The 23,588-nt window shown below is 33.7% G+C and overlaps 1 protein-coding gene across 1 annotated transcript in view; it reads right to left on the reverse strand.

Annotated features, from left to right (window-relative positions):
* Window positions 1–23,588, reverse strand: part of CSN3 (COP9 signalosome subunit 3) — a 218,263-nt gene that overhangs the window by 104,312 nt on the left and 90,363 nt on the right. The window contains exons 10-11 of the mRNA XM_090407666.1: window positions 20,034–20,135; window positions 9,215–9,286 (exon numbers count right to left, since the gene is read on the reverse strand). Coding sequence (XP_090263792.1) covers window positions 9,215–9,286; window positions 20,034–20,135 — 174 coding nt within the window. The remainder of the gene's footprint in view (window positions 1–9,214; window positions 9,287–20,033; window positions 20,136–23,588) is intronic.

Consider the following 23,588-nt stretch of genomic DNA (forward strand, 5'->3'; position numbering starts at 1 on the left):
GTGGTATAAGAGTCTTACAGTGGCTGCACTGCATAGTTCAGAAAGCCTGGACAGAGGGACGAATTCCCGATGATTGGAGTAGAGCTCTGATAGTACCCATATATAAAAAGGGAAATAAAACTGAATGTGAGAATTACAGAGGTATTTCCCTACTGAGTGTTCCTGGCAAGATCTATGCAAGTATACTTGAGAAACGGTTGAGAAGAATTGTGGAAGAAAAGCTTGGTGAAGAACAAGCTGGATTCAGGCCAAATAGAGGCTGTCAGGATCAGATCTTCACTTTACGACAAATAGTCGAGAAAGCATGGGAATACAACAAAGATCTGTATTTAAGTTTTGTCGATTTGGAAAAGGCATATGACAAGGTGCCAAGAGAGAAGCTATTCAATACGCTGCAGTTATATGGTGTCAATGGGGCATTATATCAAGCAATACTTAGTCTTTATTTGAGTTGTGAGTCAGCAGTTAGAATTGAAGGAAGTACAGGAAGATGGTTTAATGTTAAATCTGGTGTGAGACAAGGATGTACATTATCCCCTCTGTTATTCATTATCTATATGGATCACATTATGAAGGAATGTGGTATTAAACCTGATATCAAAATTGGAGATGTTAATATCAGCTCTTTGCTTTATGCGGATGATGTTATACTTCTAAATAAATCCGCTACAAGTCTGCAAGATTCTCTGACTAAATTGAATAGCTGTTGTAATAGATATGGTATGAAGGTCAGCAATAAAAAGACAAAGACAATGAAAATAGGCAGAATCATTGAAAATGTCAACTGTGTTGTGAATGGAGAACCTGTGGAACAAGTAAAACATTTCAGCTACTTAGGCACAATTTTTACTGAAGATGGTAAACTAAATATAGAAATAGACAACAGAATCAGCAAAGCTGGTATCGTGGGAAGTCAATTGAATAAATTCATATGGAATAAGAAAGAAATTAGTTGGAACACTAAATTAGCTGTATACAAGACTGTGTTCAAACCAATTTTAACTTATGGATCTGAGAGCTGGGTCAGAAGTAAAACACTTGACCAAAGACTAGAGACCGCAGATATGAGAGTCCTGAGAAAGATTAGAGGCGTGAACAGATGGCATGAATGGCAATATCATATTAAAAATGAGGATATTAGGAAAGAACTTGACATTGTCAGCATCCAGGAATGTGTTAGCAGAGCTAATCTCAGATGGTATGGTCACTTAAATAGAATGGGAGAGGAAAGATTAGCAAAACAAGTGTTCTCTGCCAGGTTGGCAGGAAAACGACCCAGAGGAAGACCAAGATATAGGTGGATTGATACGGTACAAAGTGCCTTAGATGATAGAAATATAAGATCTGATGATGTTGGAGTCTTGACAAGTAACAGACTGATTTGGAGGAAAATTGTAGATAGGAAGTTAGTAATGATGTAATTTTTTCATGTAGTACTGTCATATCCTGTACACCCCTTGAGGGTACATGGCAGGAATTTGATGATGATGATGATGATGAATTATCTTGATTATGTTGCAACGGTGAAGAAGATAGCGAAAGAGTTGAATGGGCAACATAAAGAACTTGCCAACTAAATCTTACATATGCTGAAGGAAAAGACAAGAGACCAAGAAAGATGGAGTCTGTCTGTTTCCATATTTAATTTACAATCCTCTAAAAATTGTGCCTAAATAGCTTAAATATTTAACTTGTTCAATAGGTACTCCATTCAGAATATAGTTAAGTTTTCTATGCTTCTCTATTTTCATAGTTTGATCTTTTTTATTGCTGATTTTCATAACAAATTTAATATGGAAATAGACAACAGAATTATTGAATTATTCAATTTAGTTAGGCAATCCTGCATACTTGTACTGGATTTATTTAGGAGTAAGAAATACTTGCATAAAGTAAAGAGCTTAGATTAACATACCCAATTTTGTGATATTCAAGAACAAAAATAAGCAAATGATGCAACTATCCTTTATCATGTGACTACCAAAGGGAAACATAAACTTACTCAAAAAGGAGAAGAAAGGAAGGGATCTCAGAATTCTCAAGTTTGTGAGAAGGAGAAATCCATCACTAAAAGTTTCTACTTGGCAAGTATGGTCATTTCTCACCAGATTGTAGAAAGAGAATGAAAGAAAATGATTCCTTAAAGATCGAAGTCTCTAGAGACAATGCTTCAAAAGAAGTTTGTTGCTAACATAATCCAGGTAAATAAAGGTTTATTAGATATACATAATATAATATAAGTCATTCAGCTAAATTCAAAGGAATTTTTGAATCACAGCCATGTGTTAGAAGACTTATTAATATCTATATTTCATTTCCTTGTTTTTCCCTTAGAGTTAATCATCAATTCCTAGTATCTCCTGGTACTGCTGATACATCAGTCCAAGTTATTCTGGGATCTGATTTTCTCCAAGCAGAAGCTGTTTAAGCTCTTTTCTTCATTGACATAATACATGTATCTAAATAAAAATCAACAGCTAATGTGCTTGTTTTCTATACAAAAGAAATCCTAAGCTTGTTTTCTATATAAAGAAACAAATCCTAAATGACGTAATGTATTCATTTTAACCTTCTTTATGTGTACAGAGAAGCAAACACACCCTAGGCTAATAAAAACGTAAATAAAAAGTTGCTGAATGGAAATTTTCCAAAGTTTTCTTAGGAATGCTATCTGTGATATGTTTCACGCACAATTTGAAAGAAATTTCATTGAAATTGGTGCGTTTGAATGTAGTAGTAAGGCTTTAAAGGTGCCTGAGGGCTTAACTGTGTACAGGGGTGTATATGCACCCCGATATTCTCCATACAAAAACCAGGTTTTGTAAGCAGCTGTGTTAGTATTTTTCCATAGTTTGTTTTGCATTTACTTTCCTGTTGCCTGAAATATATATTTTTTGCTTTGCTACCATATTCGCTTTGGAACTATGTATGATTCTTGTATGAGCATGTATATTTTTCTTCATTTTTAGTTATTTTTTGTTCAGCTTACTAGTGTACACTGTAGCGTAATTTCATTATCTCTAAAATGATTTGATGCAGTTTCAGTTCAGTCTTTGCTTGTATTTCAAAGAAGAAAGATATGTTTTTTATTGAATTAGTGGTAAGCGTTTATGGTTTTCATATTTGATATTGTCTTGCGAATTATGAATTATTATCTGCTGTTTATTGCTGTTTTTCTTCATTACTGCTTATTTTACTACTACTCATTGCTACTAAGTTTGTTTTGTGATATGTTTATTTTTTTGTTGTAGTTTTTATAGAATTTTTTTTTTTCTGTGGATATTTTAGATAATTATGATAGGAAGAAAAAGACACCATACCAGTTCCAAGTTGAGAGATCTTTTAGAGGAAGTGTTGTCAGTTGCTTCATCAGATATGCCAAGCGATGATGATTCAGATGTGGAATTAGAAAACGATATTTTTGATGGCAATTTCTCAGCTTTTGACAATGTTGCTGAAGAATATATACCACAATAAGACGAAGAACTTCTTCTCCTCTTAGTTCTCGCATTACATTAAATGCAGAATCTATAGCTGCTGTGGACGCTTCGGCTGCTGGTTCTTCTGCTGAGAATATCCTGGAAAATGTTGTTGTGTATCTGAATACAAACTCAAAAATGAACAGAAGATGGACCAATGTTCCTCCTAATGTACATAAGGTTCCTGCCTTTCAGGTATTTCGAGAAAGAGAAGGAATTGCTGCAGCAATACTAACTCAAAATCTATGCTCCGCAAAGGACTGTTTCAAACAAATAATTCCCGAAACAATTATAAATGTGATTGTGTGTGAAACTAACAGAAAAGCCAGAGATCATTATGATACATCCAGAAATCCACAGCAATACAAACAACCTCATATTCGGTATGATACTGATGCTGATGAAATCTATACTATGATTGGAATTCTTATGCCAAAGTTTTTTCTTTACATTTTGCATTAAAAATGCATGGGGTGTAATTACACCCCTGTACATGGTTAACATTAAAATATTTGTACACAGAGAGAAGGTTAAACAAGACACAAAAAGTATCATCATCAAATTCCTGGAATTTACCCTCAAGAGGAGTACAGAAAGCTGTGATAGTATTACATGTAATACAATATTGAGTTTACATTATTAGAGAAAATAAGCTTGAATACCAAAATATGAATCAAATAAAAATTGAAACCTTTATTAGTTGTTGCTAGGTTGGCTGAGTAGATAACATCTCCACTTTTCCAAACTAGAAGACAGAAGTGGCTTGAAAATGTTCTTTGTTTAGCCTCTAGATCTAGTAGGATTCTCAGATTATCTAATACTTGACTAAAGCACAGTGCTATAAGTTTTTCACTTTTTTTTGTGAGTATAATTCTCTCTCTCTCTCACACACACACACACACACACACAAAAAAAAACTTGCTTGCATTACATTAAAACTTAACATTCACTGAGCAATTTGGGGTTTAAGCTAATTATGATTGCTATCTCAAACAGGTCATCAAAGGTTTGTTGCTATGAAACTTGTTTTAAAGATTATTTTAACCTGTACTACTTTTAAAGAATTCCACTGAGTATGACTTTATTTTAACATATGTTACATTGTAGAAGCATTATATTCATTCATTCATTGTAAAATATAGAACAATCTGATGTGCTTGTTTGAAGTTAGCCTTTAATTCAATATTCAAAATTCCTTTTTTTTTGTTGTTGTTTTTTAAATATTAAGTTACTGGAATTGTCAATGTTTCGAATTATGAGACAATTATTGAGATGTATCTGTCAGTAATCTCAACAGCACAGTATTTTGAAAAACATATGACATATCTGAATATTAAAACAAAAACTATCCCTCACTGAAATAACCATTACTTAAATTATTATACATTAATCTGTTATTCCTCAAGGAAGGTAGTTATGAAGGTATAAGATACATGTACGAGGGTTGTTTGAAAAGTTTGGTAAATTTCCAATAGACTGAGACACAATTCGTTCATTCATTCCAGTGTTGGCACGTATCATTTTTTTCGTGACCCCTGGCAAAATTTTAGCCACATGTGATGAGTAGTTATCGTTTGGCAAACATTTAAAATTGTTTGATGGTGTTGGCATTTTTCATAAAAATAGTGAAAAATTAGTTCATGCAGTGATAAAACACTTTTATTTGAAGAAGTGGACGGCCACGCAGATCAAAGCCAAGTTAGATGCAGTTCATGGGGACTCTGCACCAGCATCAAAGACTAGTTATTTTTGGATAAATGAGTTTAAACATGTTTGTAAGTCCATCGAAGATGAAGTGCACTCCAAATGCCTGACTGAGGTCATTATACAAAGGAAATGATCGACAAAATCCATGGTATCATTATGGAAGACTGCCGAGTAAAGCGCATGAGATTGCTGAGATTGTAGGCATCTCAATTGAACGAGTGTATAATATCCTGCACGAAAAATTGCATATGAAAAAGCTATGTGCATGATGGGTGCCACAAAAAACACATTCAAAAAGACATTTCAACACAGTGTTTAATCACAATTCACAGGATTTTTTGCGTCGATTTGTGACTGCAGACAAAACTTGGATCCACCACTACACACCTGAGTCCAAGCAGTGAAAACAGTGGACAATGCCCAGTGAAAGAGCACCAAAAAAAGCGAAGACCATTTCATCAGCTGGGAAAGTGATGGCCACTGTTTTTTGGGATTCACAAGGAATTATCATGATAGACTATTTGGAAAAGGGTAAGACAATAACAGGAGTCTATTATCCGTCATTGTTGGACCATTTAAAAGAAGAACTAAAGAAAAAACAGCCAAGATTGGCAAACAAAAAATTGCTCTTTCATCAAGACAATGTACTGTCCCACACATCGGAAAATTGCAAGAATTGAGGTTTGAATTATTTCCACATCCACCGTATTCTCTGGACTTGGCCCAGTGTGACTACTTCTTGTTCCCAAACTTAAAAATTTGGCTCAGTGGGAAAAAATTTTCTTTGAACGAGGATGTCATCAAGGCTGTCAATGACTATTTTGTACAATTTGACAAATCCTACTTTTTAGATAGGATGAAAAAATTGGAAACTCGTTGGACCAAATGTGTAGACCTCTATGGAGACTATGTTGAGAAATAAAGGTGATTTTTTCCAAAAAAAAAAAAAAAATGTGTTTAACTTTTTTTTTCACAATTTTACAAACATTATAAAAGATATAAAATATGTGTAAAAAGTGAAGATGTGTAATTATCATGAAGGCAGCAAAAATGTTCTGGAAGCTGTTAAAAAAAAAAAAAAAAAAAAAGGGAGGAAAAAAAAAACCTAACAAATGAAAGAAAGAGTCAGCAAAAGAAATCAAAGGTGCTAAATTTAGGTGATTTAAAATCTGAAAAAACACCTGTCCTGAATGGCTGGAGTAATTATTTTGAATGATTATTAACTTGAATTTTGAAGAATATGACAATCATTTTTTATTTTTGGACATTTTTATGGGCTAATGCTCAAAATATTGTTAATGAATTAACTTATCCCATCAACAAGTTGCAGACGTATGAATGCGTCCAGAGTTCTGATTGGTTTATTCAGAATCAGCCATTAATGATGTCAATCAATAGAGTTAACAAAGGCTAGTGACTGGAGGAAGCCTATTCGCAGAGACAAAGTACTGGTAGTTTTGCCACAGCAACAGCGAGTCTCTCAATTCTTCCCCCCCCCCCTTCCCGTGTATAAGATGAACTCACCAATTTTTGGTCTAAAAATTTTAGAAAAAAGAATCGTCATATACGTGGAAAAATACGAAAAAAAGAGTCAGTGGTGCTTTAAAATAGTGTTTTTCAAAGTGTAGGTCATTACCCATTAGTTGATTGCAACTTACATCTCCCTTCTTTGTCAAAGTTTTAATCACTGCTTTCCAAAAGAGAAATTTCGAATACTGAAGAAAAACTTTTGGATAAAAGATTCCCTTGTCTCCTCAGAAATTACTTTTTTCTATATGACTTGAATTCATGCATGAAAGATAGTAAACCTACAGTGTATTAGTACCATATGCATGCTAAGAAATTTTTTCAGTATTTTTTATTTTATTTTGTAATTAAAATTTTTTTTTTGTATACTCCAAAAACCTTGTTATAGAGGGAGGGAAAAAAAAACTTTTTCAGGTCATTACAGACCTCCCTCCAATAAGCAGGGCAGCAGGTCTCACACCATGTGATGAAATGCATCATCCACCTAAAGACATTCTCAAAACTTCCATGCTTACAGTGAAATTTGAATCCACAATCTGTTAGCTGGAGAGCAAGTATGCTAACCATATAGCCAATGAGACTGGCTAAATAACTGAGATAAATCTGGTATCTAAATAAAATAATGAACTTCTGCAGTTAAGTTCTTTATGTACTGAAAAATAATTACAAGACATTAAGTTTGTATCATTTTGAATAAAGATTCAAAAAGAATTTCCAATGCTACACAGAAATACTACTGCCATGTAACGTTGTGTGAATATAAGCATTTTCAATGCTGAGTCAAAAAAGCAAAAGCAACAGGCTTAACAGCATGTCTGATATGCATGTAACATTTTCTAAATGTTTCCAACTAGAATGACTACCAATTATTTTTTTAGTGTTTCTTTCTGGTGCTAGTTAATTAAAAGTCCAAGTGCTCATAGCAGGGATTCAAACCCACAAATAAATCTGATGATTAATAAATTCATTTGTAAGGCTGATGGCTGAGTTGTTAGCTTATCTGCTCTCAAACCAACATGCTATAGGTTTGAATGGCCTTTTCTTCAATTAATATGAAAAAACACAACAGATAAGTAATACTATTTCAGGGGTGGCCAGCTATGTGTCCTTTTGGAGCCAAAATAATTCCAGTAAGACTTAAAAGAGCCGGAACCTTTGACTAATGCGATGGTACGGGAGTGAGTGTGCACATGGTGAGGTTGTAACGAGCTTGTAAGAACTGCTTTGACTAATTACACACTAATTTTAAGGAGCTTACTAAGAAAATGGATACAAGGAAGGCCTCTACTAGTAAATAAGTAACTAAAATTATTATGTTTCGACTTTAAAATTATTCTAATTGTTCAAAGTAAACATCATTTAATGTGTTTCGAATTATATTGCAGTAATTTTAATTAACTCTGTTTTTTTTGTTCCTCTTTTTTGTTGTTTCCTCTTCTCTTTTTGTTTATTTTTTCCTGGTAGATCAAGAAGAGCCGCGAGACGAGAGCTGCATGCGGCTCAAGCCACGTCGTGGCCATCCCTGTACTATTTATTTAAGGTTATATATTCTAGCCTGAATATTACAAGCCATCATCAGTGACAACAATAGTTAATTACAAAGCAAAACGTGAACATTGGACTGATTTGAAAAAGTAAGAACTGCGTAAGGTTTATTGTAAGAGTTTTTCTAATCAATCCATTGTTCGCATTCTACTTTGCAATTAACCACTGTTGACACTGATGATGGCCTGTAATATTCGGGCTGGAATATATAGCCTTAAATAAATAGTAGTATTTATCCATTGTGTTTTTTCATGTTAATTGAAGAAATTTCTCATGGTACAAATATCTCTTAAACAACATATGAACTTTTGTGATTGTCTTTAGGTGCGAGATGAATTTCACTGCCCAATGTGAGAGACCCCCCCCCCTCCTCCCAAACATACACACTTAGTGGAGGCCTCATGGTTTGAAAAAGTTTACATTTGGATCTAGAGCAGAGTTTCCAGACTATGTAATAAATAAACAAACATGCAAAAAAACTATATATAAAATTAATAAAAATATGACAAAAAATTTCTTAGCTCACCCATAGTATGAATGTACTAAAGGTTTACGATAAACCTTTTCTGGATGGGAGCTATATAAAAAAATGACATTAACCTTACATTTGTATATATTATATAAAAAAAAATGAGTCACTGTGTAGAATATATTTCTTATGATAGGTTTGAATTTAAAAAAAAAAAATAAAAAAAAAAGGATAAACATGCCCTGAAAAGAACAAAATGAAGATATTAGTCTTTACAAATCGCAGATTAATCTGAAAGAAAATTGTTGATAGGAGACTAGTGATAACATAAGCTTTATTATGTAATACTATCATGGTATGCCACATGCCATGATAGTATTACATCAAAATCAAATTCAAATAAGTTATGAAAAGGATTAACAGAAATTAAGTTGATTATGAAAAAAAACATAATGAAGGCATTCAAAATACAATAAATTATTCATACCTTTGTTAGCCTTTGTATATTCTTTTTGTAGAGATGTGCTAAACACTGCTTGACTAGACCCATATTATTATCCTAGCAAGAGAAAAGAAAATTATAAAATAAGCTGAAACAATTCTATCACAAAAGCATAATAATAATTCTAAGATTATATAATTGGGTAACACTGACAAGGGAAAGGAATGGGTAACTATTTAACACTAAACATGAACATAAACTTTTGACAGGCAAACAATTTCTTGTACAATGATAAGGGTATATTTCAAAATGAGGAACTGGACAATGAAACTTCTTATTTGCGCTATTATGGTCTTACAGAATGTTCTGCTAAGGAAGAAGTGGAAGAATTTTTTGAAGCATTAAAGAAGGTAGACAACCAAAAAAAGAAAGAAAAAGCTGGTGGTCCTTGTTAGAGATTTGAATAGCAGAGTAGGAAATAAATCCCAGACTTACAGAAAAGTTTTAGCAAAATTTAAAGAAAAGGGAAAAGATGATAATAATAATAATGGTAAGTACCTGCTGGATTTCTGTTCAGGACATGAACCTAGTCATCATTAACAACATGTTCCAAAATAAAATGAGTACAAATTCACACAGGGAGAAGACACAAGATATAGAAAAAGACTTATTAACTATGTTATTGTAGCTAGATGTTTGTGCTGGTTCAGGAAAAAAATATATAGGGAATCTGAAATACAAAGTGGTTACTATGCAGTTGTAAGAAGAATAAAAATGAATATCATAACAAAGAAAAATGCGTATGACAACTTTAAAATAAGAATCAAAGTTGAGCAGCTTTTAGAGGTCAATTGGATACTCAAATATACAATATTATTAAAGAAAACAATGAAAGTTTGGAGACTAGACAGTACTGAAAAGAAGAAATCATATTGAAAGTATCTTACAAATAAAGCAGCAGATGGCTTGAAGGAATATATAGAAAAATGTAACATGAAACAATGTGTAAAAGTGACTAAATAAAAGTCAGGGAAGACTGGCAAGAATACAGAAGAAAATAGGATGAAGGTGGAAAAAAAAAGTTCTGGAAGCTATTTAAAAAACTTAGAAATGGATGAAAATGAACTGTAAAAGGAATCAGGGATGGCAAAGGGGTCACATAACCTGAAGATATTCTTCCTTTTCATATCTGGAGTAAACAGTTGGAGAGAGTGCTAAATAAAATAAGCAGCAACTGGACAGTGATGGCAAATATTCAAGAGGATGTAGTCAGGAGTACAGGTAACCCTTGTATAACATGGATGTTAGGTTCCATAGAAATGTGTTATATAAATCGTGTTATGCAAGACTCAGATCACATAGAAAAAGTAAGGTTACGTTCCGAAATCTTTTTTTTTAATTATATAAACAACGAAATATACAACTAAAATATATGTTTATTTCATTCAGGTAATTCATGTAAGTTAAGAAAACATATAAACTATGAAACAAATACATAGTATAAAATTATAAAATTACAAATTGTACATAAACTTCGTTGCACATAATGCATAAATGTTTTAAGCAAAATAAAATAAAGTGCATAATTTAATCGTAATCACTGTCTTCAAAAACAACATTTCGTAGATGTTCTTTATTTATGAGTGGCCAGACGGTGTCATCACTTGAAATCTCTTGGACGTCTTTTGTATAATTCTCATTGCATACTTCGGCTAGCTTAGTTATCAAGAAGTCAGTAATAAGACCTTGCTTACCACTAAGCTGCAATTTTTTATTAAGTTCATAATATGGAGCTAAACAAATATCCAATTGTCTTGTAAATTTTCCAGTGCGCTCCATTGAAGGTTTATTATCTGTAAAATACCTTCCTAACTTTCTTGCCAAGTTCAATCCTTCTACTAATTTCTTTAACCTGAATTCTTTTAACAGATTCATCACAATCAGAATAAAAAAATAAATTTTTACGTAAAAAAACATTACATATGTATGTAACTCACCAGAAAATAAAGTGCTCAGCTTGAGATTAACACTTTTAATGCACTTTCCTGGCAGAAATGAAGACAATTTTCAACAATAAACACTTTATACAATAAACAATTGACGTACATGCATGCTAAAGGGTATTTCCCCTAATGTAAATTTGCTACTTATAACTACATGTGCGACACAGGCAGACACAAATTTAACGAAGATAAAATTTGATTTTTAAGTCGTACGATGAAAAATATATGAAAAGATAAAGATTACTACAATTTATAGAGTGCATTATATCGAAACCGCGTTGTATAAGTACTGCGTTATACGAGGGTTACCTGTATATATATATATGTGTGTGTGTGTGTGTGTGTGTGTGTGTGTAGTAAGTTTTAACTTGGGTATATATTATGTATTCAAGATACCAAGTGATTTTATATGAACTTGGTTTTTAATCCTGTTTCCCAAGAAAGCAAACAAGAAAGTCAAGTTTGTGCCTGCAAGTACTGCAAGTCTAAGGGCAACTGATCCCTAAGGTAGTGCCAGTCGAGGCAACTCTTTATCACTCTTAGCATTTCAGGTCTGGCTCCAACCGATGAGACCTCAACAAAGGTCGAAACCGGTATGGGTAGTGACCATTGCCTTTAATGTTTAGCATCATACATCTCCGCAAGGGGATGTGCTTTACATTAGAGGAAAAATACTAAGAATAGTGATCAGAACTTTATCCACCTTTACCACGAGTTGCGTCGACTGGCACTACCTTAGGGATTAGTTGCCTTAGACTTGCAGTACTTGCAGGCCCAAACTTGACTTTGTTTGCTTTCTTGGGAAACAGGATTAAAAACCAAGTTCATATAAAATCACTTGGTATCTTGAATACATAATATATATATATGTGATTATATGCTTCAACTCGGTTGTTGTGATACATTTTTAAAAATAGATTTAATGACTTAAAAACCGAGATTACTTATAAAGATTTAATAAGATTAATACAACTAGTTTCGGCTTATAATAGCCTTCATCAGGTATTCTTAAATACAGGTAAAAAATCGCCACATAATTGATACAAAAAAAAAAAAAAAAAAAAAAACATTACTCCTACATTACCAAACTTAACTGTGGGTACAAGATAAAAGATCAGCATTTTTTTTGTGTACCAATTATGTGTGGCGATTTTTTACCTGTATTTTCAAGTTTTTAGATACTTCAATGTTTATTACTATTCTCTTCCTTTAAGAATACCTGATGAAGGTTATTATAAGCCGAAACTAGTTGTATTAATCTTATTAAATCTTTATAAGTAATCTTAGTTTTTAAGTCATTAAATCTATTTTTAAAAAAAAATATATGTATATATATATATCAATGTTTAAGTTTAAACCAGTGGTTTAAACATGCCATATAATGAATGTGCGAGTTCGCCTGCCACCTCAAACGCAAACAAGAAGCCATAAAATTCAACCAAGGATTGAAACACTTGTGTGAGTTGAGCCAGTCAGTAATGAGAAGTTCCATTGGAACGATAAATGACACCCTGTTGTGAATGTGTTAAAACTAATAGTGAATGTTGTTATGACAGTTTCAGATGTTATGGAATTCGATTGAAGAGAATTAGCATTTCAACTCAACATTTGTCAGTTGCTTTTGTCTTTGGGTCGCGCGATCTTTTGTTAATACCGCACCAAAACGTCTTTATAGCTGCTGTATTGTGTAAAACAAAATTCAGCTTGTACGTATTGTAACAATTAAAAAAAAAAACTTGAATAATTTATAAGCGTATAAAAGGATATCACCTGTAAATTGTTGACGTGCCAGCAAAATTCACAGACGTGCCATAGGTTCGCCGTCTAGGGTTTACTGTATAAAGTGTTTATTGTTGAAAATTGTCTTCGTTTTCTGCCAGGAAAGCGTATTTAAAATCATAAGTGTGTTATTCTCAAGCAGAGCAGTTTATTTTCTGGTGAGTTACATACATATGTAATGTTGTTTTTTTTTAATGTAAAAGTTTATTTTTATTGTAATGGCCACTGCAACGAAAGGGAAAAAACCAACATTGAAGAGGAAATTCATTTCTCTCGACGAAAAAATTAAAATAATATTGGATCAGCTGAAAATTGGAGAAAAACCAGGAGTTGTTGCAAGGACTCTGAATTTAAATGAATCAACAATTCGAACAATCAAACAAAATGAACATAAAATCTGAGAAAGTGTTATTGCTGGGTCAACGGTAAGTGCAAAGCGTGTTGCTCGCGTTCGCGATATTCTAATAGAAAAAATGGAGAAATCTCTAATGATTTGGATAGAAGATTACACTCAAAAGAAAATTCCTTTGGATGGACACCTTATTAAGCAAAAAAGCTCTCAAAGTTATAAACATTTAAAAGAACTTAATCAAGATTCTTCAGAAGAAATCTCTCAGCATGGATTTTCTGCCAGTAAGGGTTGGTTCAAAAACTTTAAAAAGGGGTTTTCTTTGTATAATCTTAAAATCCAGGGAGATTCAGCATCAGCATATGTTGAAGCTGCCTGGAAATACCCAGCAGAACTTTTAAAAATCATTAAGAAGGTGGTTACAGTGCAGACCAGGTGTTCAATGTAGATGAATCTGGGTTATATTGGAAAAAAATGCCAAAAAGCACCTATATTTCGAAAAATGAAAGATCAGCTCCTGGATTAAGATTCCAAAGATAGAATTACTCTACTTTGGAATAATGTAGTAATGCATCAGGTGATTACATGACAAAACCAATGTTTATTAACTGATCTGCAAATCCTCGTGCGATGAAAGGGCTCGACAAGTCCATCCTACCTGTTTATTGATGGGCCAACAAAAAGGCATGGGTTACAGCTAGCATGTTTGAAAATTGGCTTTTCAAGTGTTTTGTACCCAATGTAGAAAGTTACACAAAGAAAAAGAATATGGACTTCAAAATTCTACTAATTTTAGATAACGCACCACGCCACCCAACAAATTTAAGCCATCCGAATATTAAAATAACTTTTTTGCTGCCTAATACTACTTCACTTATTCAACCACTCGACCAAGGAATAATATCAACATTTAAGTCATATTATATTCGGCGAACATTTCAATTAATTTTGGAAAAAATGGAATCTAATCCAAACATGACGCTGCCTGAAGCATGGAAAAAGTTTTCAATATTGAATTGTGTAAAAATTATTTCTCTGTCCATTAAGGAATTACAACGCTCTACGCTGAATGCTTGCTGGAAAAAAATATGGCCTGAAGCCGTAATGGAACAAAATTTCGTACCTCCGGTGGATGCCAAGCTACGTCGTATAATAAACGTCACACACATTTCTGATGGAGAGGGCTATTGCGATATGGTTGAAAATGAAATTAGTGAATTAATTGATGGAGAAACAGATTTAAAAAAGGAGGAACTGGTACAATTAATAGATGCCGTCGAACCAAATGGCAGGGCAAGTTCTGCCGAAGATTCTGATTGTGATGAATCCGTTAAAGAATTCAGTTTAAAGAAGTTAGCAGAAGGATTGGACTTGGCAAGAAAGTTAGGAAGTTATTTTATGGATAATGATCCCTCAATGGAGCGCTCGGGAAAATTCACGAGACAATTGGATATTTGTTTAGCGCCATATTATGAACTTAATAAAAAATTGCAACATAGTGGAAAGCAAAGTCTTATTACTGACTTCTTGATGACTAAACCAGCTGAAGTATGCAATGAGAATTATACAAATGATGTCCAAGAGATTTCAAGTGGTGACGACCTCCAACCACTTAAAGAACATCCATGAAATGTTATTTCTGAAGACTGTGATGACGATTAAAATATGCGCTTTATTTTATTGTGTCTAACACATTTATGCATTATATGCAATGAAATTTGTGTACAATTTGTAATTTTTAGAATTTTAACTACGTATTTGTCATAGTTTATGTTTTCTTAACTTACCTGAATTAAATAAAAATATTGTTTTTGTTGGATATGTCGTTGTTTATCATCATCATCAAATTCCTGACATTTACCCTCAAGAGGTGTACATAGAATATGATAGTACTACATGAAAAATTTACATCATTACTAACTTCCTACCTACAATTTTCTGCCAATTCAATCTGTTACCTGTCAAAGCTATAACATTGTCAGATCTTATATTTATATATCTATCTTTTAAGGCACTTAAATATCAATAACACACAATATTAAATGATGGAACAACATGATTGTAGTTTATATAATCTGAAAAAAAAAAAAAAAAAAAAAAACGATTTCGGAACCTAACCCTACTTTTTCTATGTGATCTATGTCTCGTATAACGCGATTTATATAACACAGCATTTCTATGGAACCTAACATCCGTGTTATACGAGGGTTACCTGTGTGTGTGTGTGTGTGTGTGTGTGTGTGTGTGTGTGTGTGTGTGTGTGTGTGTGTGTGTGTGTGTGTGTGTGTAGGGAAAAAAATCCTTAGACTGTCCATGGCACAAAATGTACTATAGCTTTGCAAATAACTTTTCATTGGTAGGAACAACATGAAAAAATAAACAAACATATCATATTAAAAATGGAGATATTAAACAGTAACTTGATATAATTAGCTCTCAAAAATGTGAGGATAATCTTGTGTTTGGGGTTTGATACAAGAATGGCAGTCCCCAGAGAAGACAAAGATCCCAGTGGTCTATTTCAGTCTGGCTTTCTAGTGCTTTAGAAGACTGAAACAAAACATGACAATACTGTAGACCTCACAAATAACAAATTTATTTGGATACATCAACAGGAAACTAGAAATAATATAAATTGGATAATACATTAATATCATGTGCCTTTGAAAGGATATACAAGAAGGGACCATATCATAAAATGATGACGATGATGAAAATGAAAAAGTTTATTACTATCATTATTAGACTTCCGAGGCCTGTGTAGCTCAGTGGAAGTGGCGCTTGGTCGCTTGAAGTCAGACTTAAGTTCGAGTCTAGTCGCTGACTGGAGGAACTTTTTCTAAGCCTTTCTTCGACCGATTCCTGAGTTAGTCAATCTCTGGCATGGGCAAGCGGGTTTTTCCTTCCGGAAACTCGGGTTTTTTATCCTGTAAACTCAAGAAAATCGACGGTAGTACTCACATTATTTCAGACAGGAATATATCTTGTTAGGGTTAGGTACCATCTCTCGGTGTCTGCTATAATTAGTGATAGACATGGGCCAGCTATCTCTGGCTACCGGTGGAGATTGAACTGCCCACTCAGCCTCCAAAAGCTAGATAGAGTATAAAGGCCTCGCTGCCTACTCCCTATAAGGGAATAAAAGGTGTTAGCTGATTTTATTTTTTATTAGACTTCCAAGAAGTCAAGGACTCATAGAGAGAAGCTATAGAACACTCATGCCAGCTGCCATACCTTTTCTTAAACTCATTCACACTAGATGCACTCACTACTTCAACAAGCAAACTTTTCCACTCACTCATGGCTTCATGAGAGAAAAATGTAGCTCTTACCCCCTTCTTAACTGCACACACATACACACTTAACTTTCATGGATGCTCCCTTGTCCTCTCCCCACCTTCCATACTTCCATATAATGAAAATTTTATCAACCAATATCCTATAATGTCCTATAAAAAGTTTATAGATCTCTATCAAATCATCCCTCTTTCTTCAGTCTACCAATGTCTGCAGTCCACATACTCTCAATCTATTCTTGTAATCTACATTTCATAATCCTGATACTATCTTTGTAACTCTTCATTGCAGCATTTCCATAGCTTCTTTATCCCTTTGGAATACAGGAGACCAAATCTCCACATAGTAGTCCTGATGCGGTTGTATCATGGCCTTATTAAAGAGACAAAATGATTTCCACATCCTTACATGTCAATGTTTGTTTCAACATCTCAATTATCCCCTGAATTGTATTTACAATTTTTGTAATGTGACCTTGAACTGCAGCTTTCTATCAACCATAACTGCAAGATCTCTAGCCTCATCAGTTACTCCAAGCATAATCCTACCAATACAATATGCTGTTGAATATTGCTTGTAGAGTATCTGATGAGTTCCATTAAGATAAATCACATTTTTATTATTAAGTGACTTATGTATTAAGCAATCTTAATAAAAAAAAAAAAAAAACTGGAAAGAAATAAGGTTTTAATAAAACACAATTTTCCACCCCATTTACTGTAATGTAATACTCCATCGCAGAATTTATTTAAATTAAATTCACTTGTCTGTGTTTGTTCTTCACAAAGAGAATAAAAATTGCATAATTCATTTTGTAAAATGTTCTTGTTAAAATGAATTGCAACTTTAGTTTATGTTATATGTTTTGCTAACTTCAGCAGCAGTTACGTAATGGTGGCAAAAATATGGACTTGGAAGAATATATTATTATTATACAGGTATCTCCATGGAATCAGAAGACTCATTGTGGAAGATTATTCACACACACCATTATTCATTCATTCACACAATTATTCACACAACACCTATCATGCCTTCTCCTTAAACTCATTCATTGATAAAGTACCCATAAGCACCTCTGACAACTCATTCCACCCATTTACCATCCTCCAAGCAAAAAAAATCTAGTCCTAACATCCTTGCTAAACACACTTTTACACCACTTCTACTGGTGACTGCTTGTTCTCTCCCTTCTTGCCATGTAATGAAAAAAAAAAGTCTTCAGCATCAATGCTTCTACATGTCTCCTTTTTTTTTTTTTGCCTATCAGCTAATTTTTGAAGCCTAAGACTATCAATCTATTTTAATATAGAGCATTCTACAGACCTGCTACAATCTTTGCCACTCTTTATCCCCACGGGCACAGTAATTCAGATTTGGTCTTATTAAAATTCTTTCTTTTAACCCTCTTTGCCCATTCTAGAGAGGATAGAGAAGTTCCAAAGACTGAAACAACAAGAAAGCAACAGACAATCTGGACGCCATGCCTAGAGAAGCAGCCAATCACAAACAAACAAAGTAAAAAGCAAGAACCACCAACAGACCACAAGGCCAAGTTATCAACACTTCCAGCTACAACCTTAACGATGGAGAACTCTTGCTTCTGCAAAAAGGTTTAAACTATGCTATTGCACCAAGGTCAGTAAACAAACTAGACTTCATATACCACACTGAAAGAGGTCTAAAATCCCTCTCCTACAATATAGCTAATAAAATACTGATGGAAACATCAACATACTAAAAACAGCTAAGTTGCAATTTAACTAAAGCAGAAAAACAGCTCTTAAATCTCTAAGAAATAACCAAGGCAATGCTACCGTTGTTCTTGAATGGACAAGCATACCTTGGGTAAAACAAACAAACAAAAACAATTGGTATCTGACCGCAACATGTACCAATTGGCTAACTAACTAAAATCCTACAAACTGCATCAAAAAGAAAACAACAAAATTAATTGTTGGTGTTCATATGGCCAGATGAAACAATTAAAAAGCTATTACTGCATTATGTCTGCACTCCCAGAATTTATGGCCTGCCTAAAATACACAAATCAAACACACCACAATGACAGGTCCATTATCACTTAGCCAAAAAATGAGCAGCTACTCTCAAGAAGTTGGTAGGTCATTCACTCTCCTACATAAAAAATACACAAAATTTCAAAAATATCAAAAACATCATGCTCAACAACAAAGATTTATTAGTCAGCTTTGATATAACTGCTCTTTTCACTAATATCCTGATCGATGATACTATTCTTCTCATACAGAACATATTTCCTCCCAATATCACAGTCCTCTTTGCCCATGTACTTCTCTTCGAGTATTTCGTGTGGCAAAATAATTTCTACCTGAAAAATGAAGGTACGGCCATGGGCTCACCACTTTCGCTGCCTATAGCTAACTTTTATATGGAAGACTTCAAGCAATGTAGATTCAGCAAGCCTAAAGCCCAAAGTCTGGCTCAGATATGTTGATGATATTTTTGCCATTTGGCCCCACGGTTGCAAAACATTAAATACATTCCTCAGCTGCCTGAACAAACAACACAAAGTATCCAATTTACCATCAAGATCGAAAACAATAACTCTCTTCCTTTTTTAGATACATTTGGACAATCGTAATAATAACTATAAAGAGTCAAATAGTCAGTTAAATCATGATTTATACTTAGCAAAGACTGAAGTGAAATTGGAATATATCATTCATATGACAAATTTAAAATGCAATATTGATTAGCAGTCTCTTACTGATGGATGACACCCTGCTGTTACTAATAGTGGCAGTACAGTGTCATTTCTTGTAAGAAATTTTAATTAGCCAGCAAAGGTTGGTCAATTGGTAGAGTCTCTGCTACTAATGGCTCATGCAAAAAAATTAAGCAAGTTTGAGCACGGTTAGTAGTTGGAAGTGGTTCAATCATTCGATGCTGTTGGCACACTCTCCCTCAATGTGTCTTTGGACTCCCTGGAGGTGTCACAATAATAATAATAATAATTACAGTATGAAAATCATATTTTCACACTAATACCTTTTAGATAAATTCCTAATCCTGTTTTTTTTTTTTTTTTTTTGCTTGTAACTAATCTAGTAAACATTTTCTATTATTTGATACATTTTTGTTTGAAACAAAAACATTTAAAAGTTCCAATTTTACTAAAACATAAAAATATGTTTTCAGATGCACAGCTGACTCTCACTACAGTAAACACTATAACAAAGTATTGAAAAGTCCTGACACAATCCCTACAGGTACAGTGCTATGATAAAAAAGAAATTCACTATTGCATACTATCTATTATAAGAAACTATTCCTGTGGTTCCTATAACTGTACTATAGTGTGAGTTGACTGTAAATAAAATACATAGGTTGACATGGAGGAAAAAACTACATTAAAAATATCTATAAACAATACAGCACAACAATTTTCTTTTACCCTGTTAAATGTTTCAGTATGTTTATTAATTATAGTTCGAACTTCATCAGGACTATTAGTAGCATATGCAGTCGCCAAATCATGGTATGCTTGGCTTAAAGGCTAGGGAAAAACAAAATAATGGAACTGAATATTCAGTTATGCACAATTATTTCATACTTTTTTTGAAATTAAATCTAATTAACAGAAAATGTAGGACTATACAGAATATATGGAAATAAACTAAAAATACATTCAAATAGTTTTTATCTTATACATATATGCATAATGGCTAATAAAAGCTTAGTCAACTGCTATAAAACTTGAGATTTATCTGGTAATAAATTAACTAGACAATAATTAAACAGCATCCTTTTCAGTTATATCATCCAGTTACTGTAGCAATTTCTATATCAATCCAGTACTTTAAAAACAGCCGAATTTCTTTTAAAATCTGAAAACAAGAATCTAATTTCATCTTCATCAAATTCCTGACATGTAACCTCAAGGAATGTACAGAATATGATAATACTACATGCAAAATTAACATCATTACTAACTTCCTATCTACAATTTTCCTCCAAATCAGTCTGTTACTTGTCAAGACTCCAACATTATCAGATCTTATATTTCTATTGTCTAAGGCACTTTGTACTGCATCCATCCACCTATATCTTGGTATTCCTCTGAGTCGTTTTCCTGTCAACCTGGCAGAGAAGACTTGTTTTGCTAATCTTTCCTCACCCATTCTGTTTAAGTGACCATACCACCTGAGATTAGCTCTCTAATGCATTCCTGGATGCTGACAATGTCAAGTTCTATCCTAATATCCTTGTTTTTAATATGATATTGCCATTGATGCCACCTGTTCATGCCTCTAATCTTTCTCAGGACTCTCATATCTGCGGTCTCTAATCTTTGGTCAAGTGTTTTACTTCTGACCCAGCTCTCAGATCCATAAGTTAAAACTGGTTTGAACACTGTCTTCTATACAGCTAATTTAGTGATCCGACTAATTTCTCTCTTATTCCATATGAATTTATTCAATTGACTGCCTACCATACCAGCTTTGTTGATTCTGTTGTCTATTTTCATATTTAATTTACCATCTTCATAAAAATCATGCTTAAATAGCTGAAATGTTTTACTTGTTCTATAAGTTCTCCATTCACAATGCAGTTGATAGTTTAAATGTTTCTGCCTATTTTCATTGTCTTTGTCTTTTTAATGCTGACCTTCATACCATATCTATTAAAACAGCCATTCAATTTAGTCAGGGAATCTTGCAGACTTGTAGTGGATTTATTTAGAAGTATAACATCATCTGCATAAAGCAAAGAGCTGAAGCTGACATTAACATCTCCAATTCTGATATCATGTTTAATACCACTTTCCTTCATAATGTGATCCATGTAAATAATGAATAACAGAGGAGATAATATACATTCTTGTCTTACACCAGATTTAACATTAAACCATCTTCCTGTACTTCCTTCAATTCTAACTGCTGACTTACAACTCAAATAAAGACTAAGTACTGCTTGATATAATGCCCCATTGACACTATATAACTGTATCGTATTGAACAGCTTCTCTCTTGGCACCTTGTCATATGCCTTTTCCAGATCGACAAAACTTAAATACAGATCTTTGTTATATTCCCATGCTTTCTCAACTATTTGTCGTAAAGTGAAGATCTGATCCTGACAGCCTCTATTTGGCCTGAATCCAGCTTGTTCCTCACCAATTCAACAATTCTTCTCAACTGTTTCTCAAGTATACTTGCATAGATCTTGCCAGGAACACTCAGTAGGGAAATACCTGTGTAATTCTCACATTCAGTTTTATTTCCCTTTTTATATACGGGTACTATTAGAGCTCTACTCAATCATCGGGAATTCGTCCCTCTGTCCAAGCTTTCTGAACTATGCAGTGCAGGCACTGTAAGACATTTATACCACCATACGTCAGCATTTCTGATCGAATATCATCTACTCCTGCTGCCTTTCCACATTTCAAGCCTTTGATGGCTTTTTCTACTTGAATGATAGATATGTATTCCTGACTGTATGCCTGTTGAGTGTTTTGTACCACTGTTTTCATGTCACCCTTATCATCTGTAATTCCTTTTACAGCACTCTTTCCTCCATTTCTAAACTTCTTCAACAACCTCCAGAATATCTTACCACCTTCTTGATATTTATTTTCTATGTTCTTGCCAAAGTCCTCCCATGACTTTTTTGTTTTGTTTTTTTCTTTAACTAGTTTTACAGTGTTTAGCTTTCTTTCATTTGTCTCTGTATTCTCTAAGAGCACATGCTGACTTATTTGGCAGGAACTTTTGATATGATTTCTTCTTTTCCTTCACTGTCTCTTTAACTTCCTGTGTCTACCATGGAGTTCTGATTTTTCTATCCTTGCAGACAACCTCACCATATGCCTCTCTGGCTGAATAAATCAGGATTTTCTTCAAGGCTTGCCACTGAATCTCAAAGGTTTGGTTCCTATTCTCAAACTCTTTCATTTTTTCTTCAATAATCTTCGTGTATTTTAGTCTACAGTTCACATCTGAGAGCTGCTCAACTTTTATTCGCCTTAAAACTTTCTTACATGTTATTCTTTTCAATATGAAATTCAATTTTATCCTGCTCAATACTAAATAGTGATCGCTTCCAATTTCAAATCCTCTGTACAGTCTGGTGTCCTGCACCAGGGAGAAAAAAATCACTATCAACAATAATATTGTCAATGAGACTTTTCTTATTCCTTGCCTCTTCCCTCCATGTGAATTTGTGCACATTTTTATGTTGGAACATGGTGTTAGTAATAACCAGTCCATGTCTTGAGCAGAAATACAACAGGAATTTGCCATTATTATTAGCTTTGCTCTTTTCTCCAAATTTTCCAAAATATTTTTGTATGTCTGACAATCATTTCCTACTCAGCTATTTAGATCCCCAACAAGGACCAATTTTTCCTTTTTCATTGTGTCAGTTGCTTTTTCTAAAGCATCAAAAAATTCCTCCTTAGTAGAACCTTCTGTGGGACCATAGGCACAAATAAGTCTCATTGTCCAATTCCCCATTCTCATATTTGCCCACATCACTCTACTTGAGACTGCCTGCCATTCAAGAAGATTAGCCCCATATTTTGCGTTGAATACTATGGCTACTCCTTCTTTTACTTGATTGTCATTTCCTAAATATAACATTTTGTATTTATTGCTCAGAAAGATCTCACCAGTTTTTGTCTTGTTTGTTTCAGTCACCCCTATCATGTCGATCTGGTACTTATCTAATTCTTCAGCTAGCTACATTTCTTTGTCATTCAGGCTTCTTATGTTAATAGTACTGATCTTTAACTCTGGGGGTGTTGAGTTGGGGTGTGTTTTAGGATTTGTTCCAGTAGCTGACTTTTCGCTGTTCACCCTCCTGGCGAAAACAACGGGGGCCTTGTTTAACCGGGCGATGCCCCAGCCGGCATGAAATTTTGTCATGTTGTACCATTATTTTCTATATTGGTTTAAGCCAATAAGAATACAATTTGGTTAGCTATATCCCAAATTGCCAGCCCATC

This window comes from Typopeltis vanoorti, chromosome 17 (genome assembly GCF_054136105.1).
Source record: "Typopeltis vanoorti isolate ZY-2024b chromosome 17, IOZ_Tvanoo_1.0, whole genome shotgun sequence".
Lineage (NCBI taxonomy): Eukaryota > Metazoa > Arthropoda > Arachnida > Uropygi > Thelyphonidae > Typopeltis > Typopeltis vanoorti.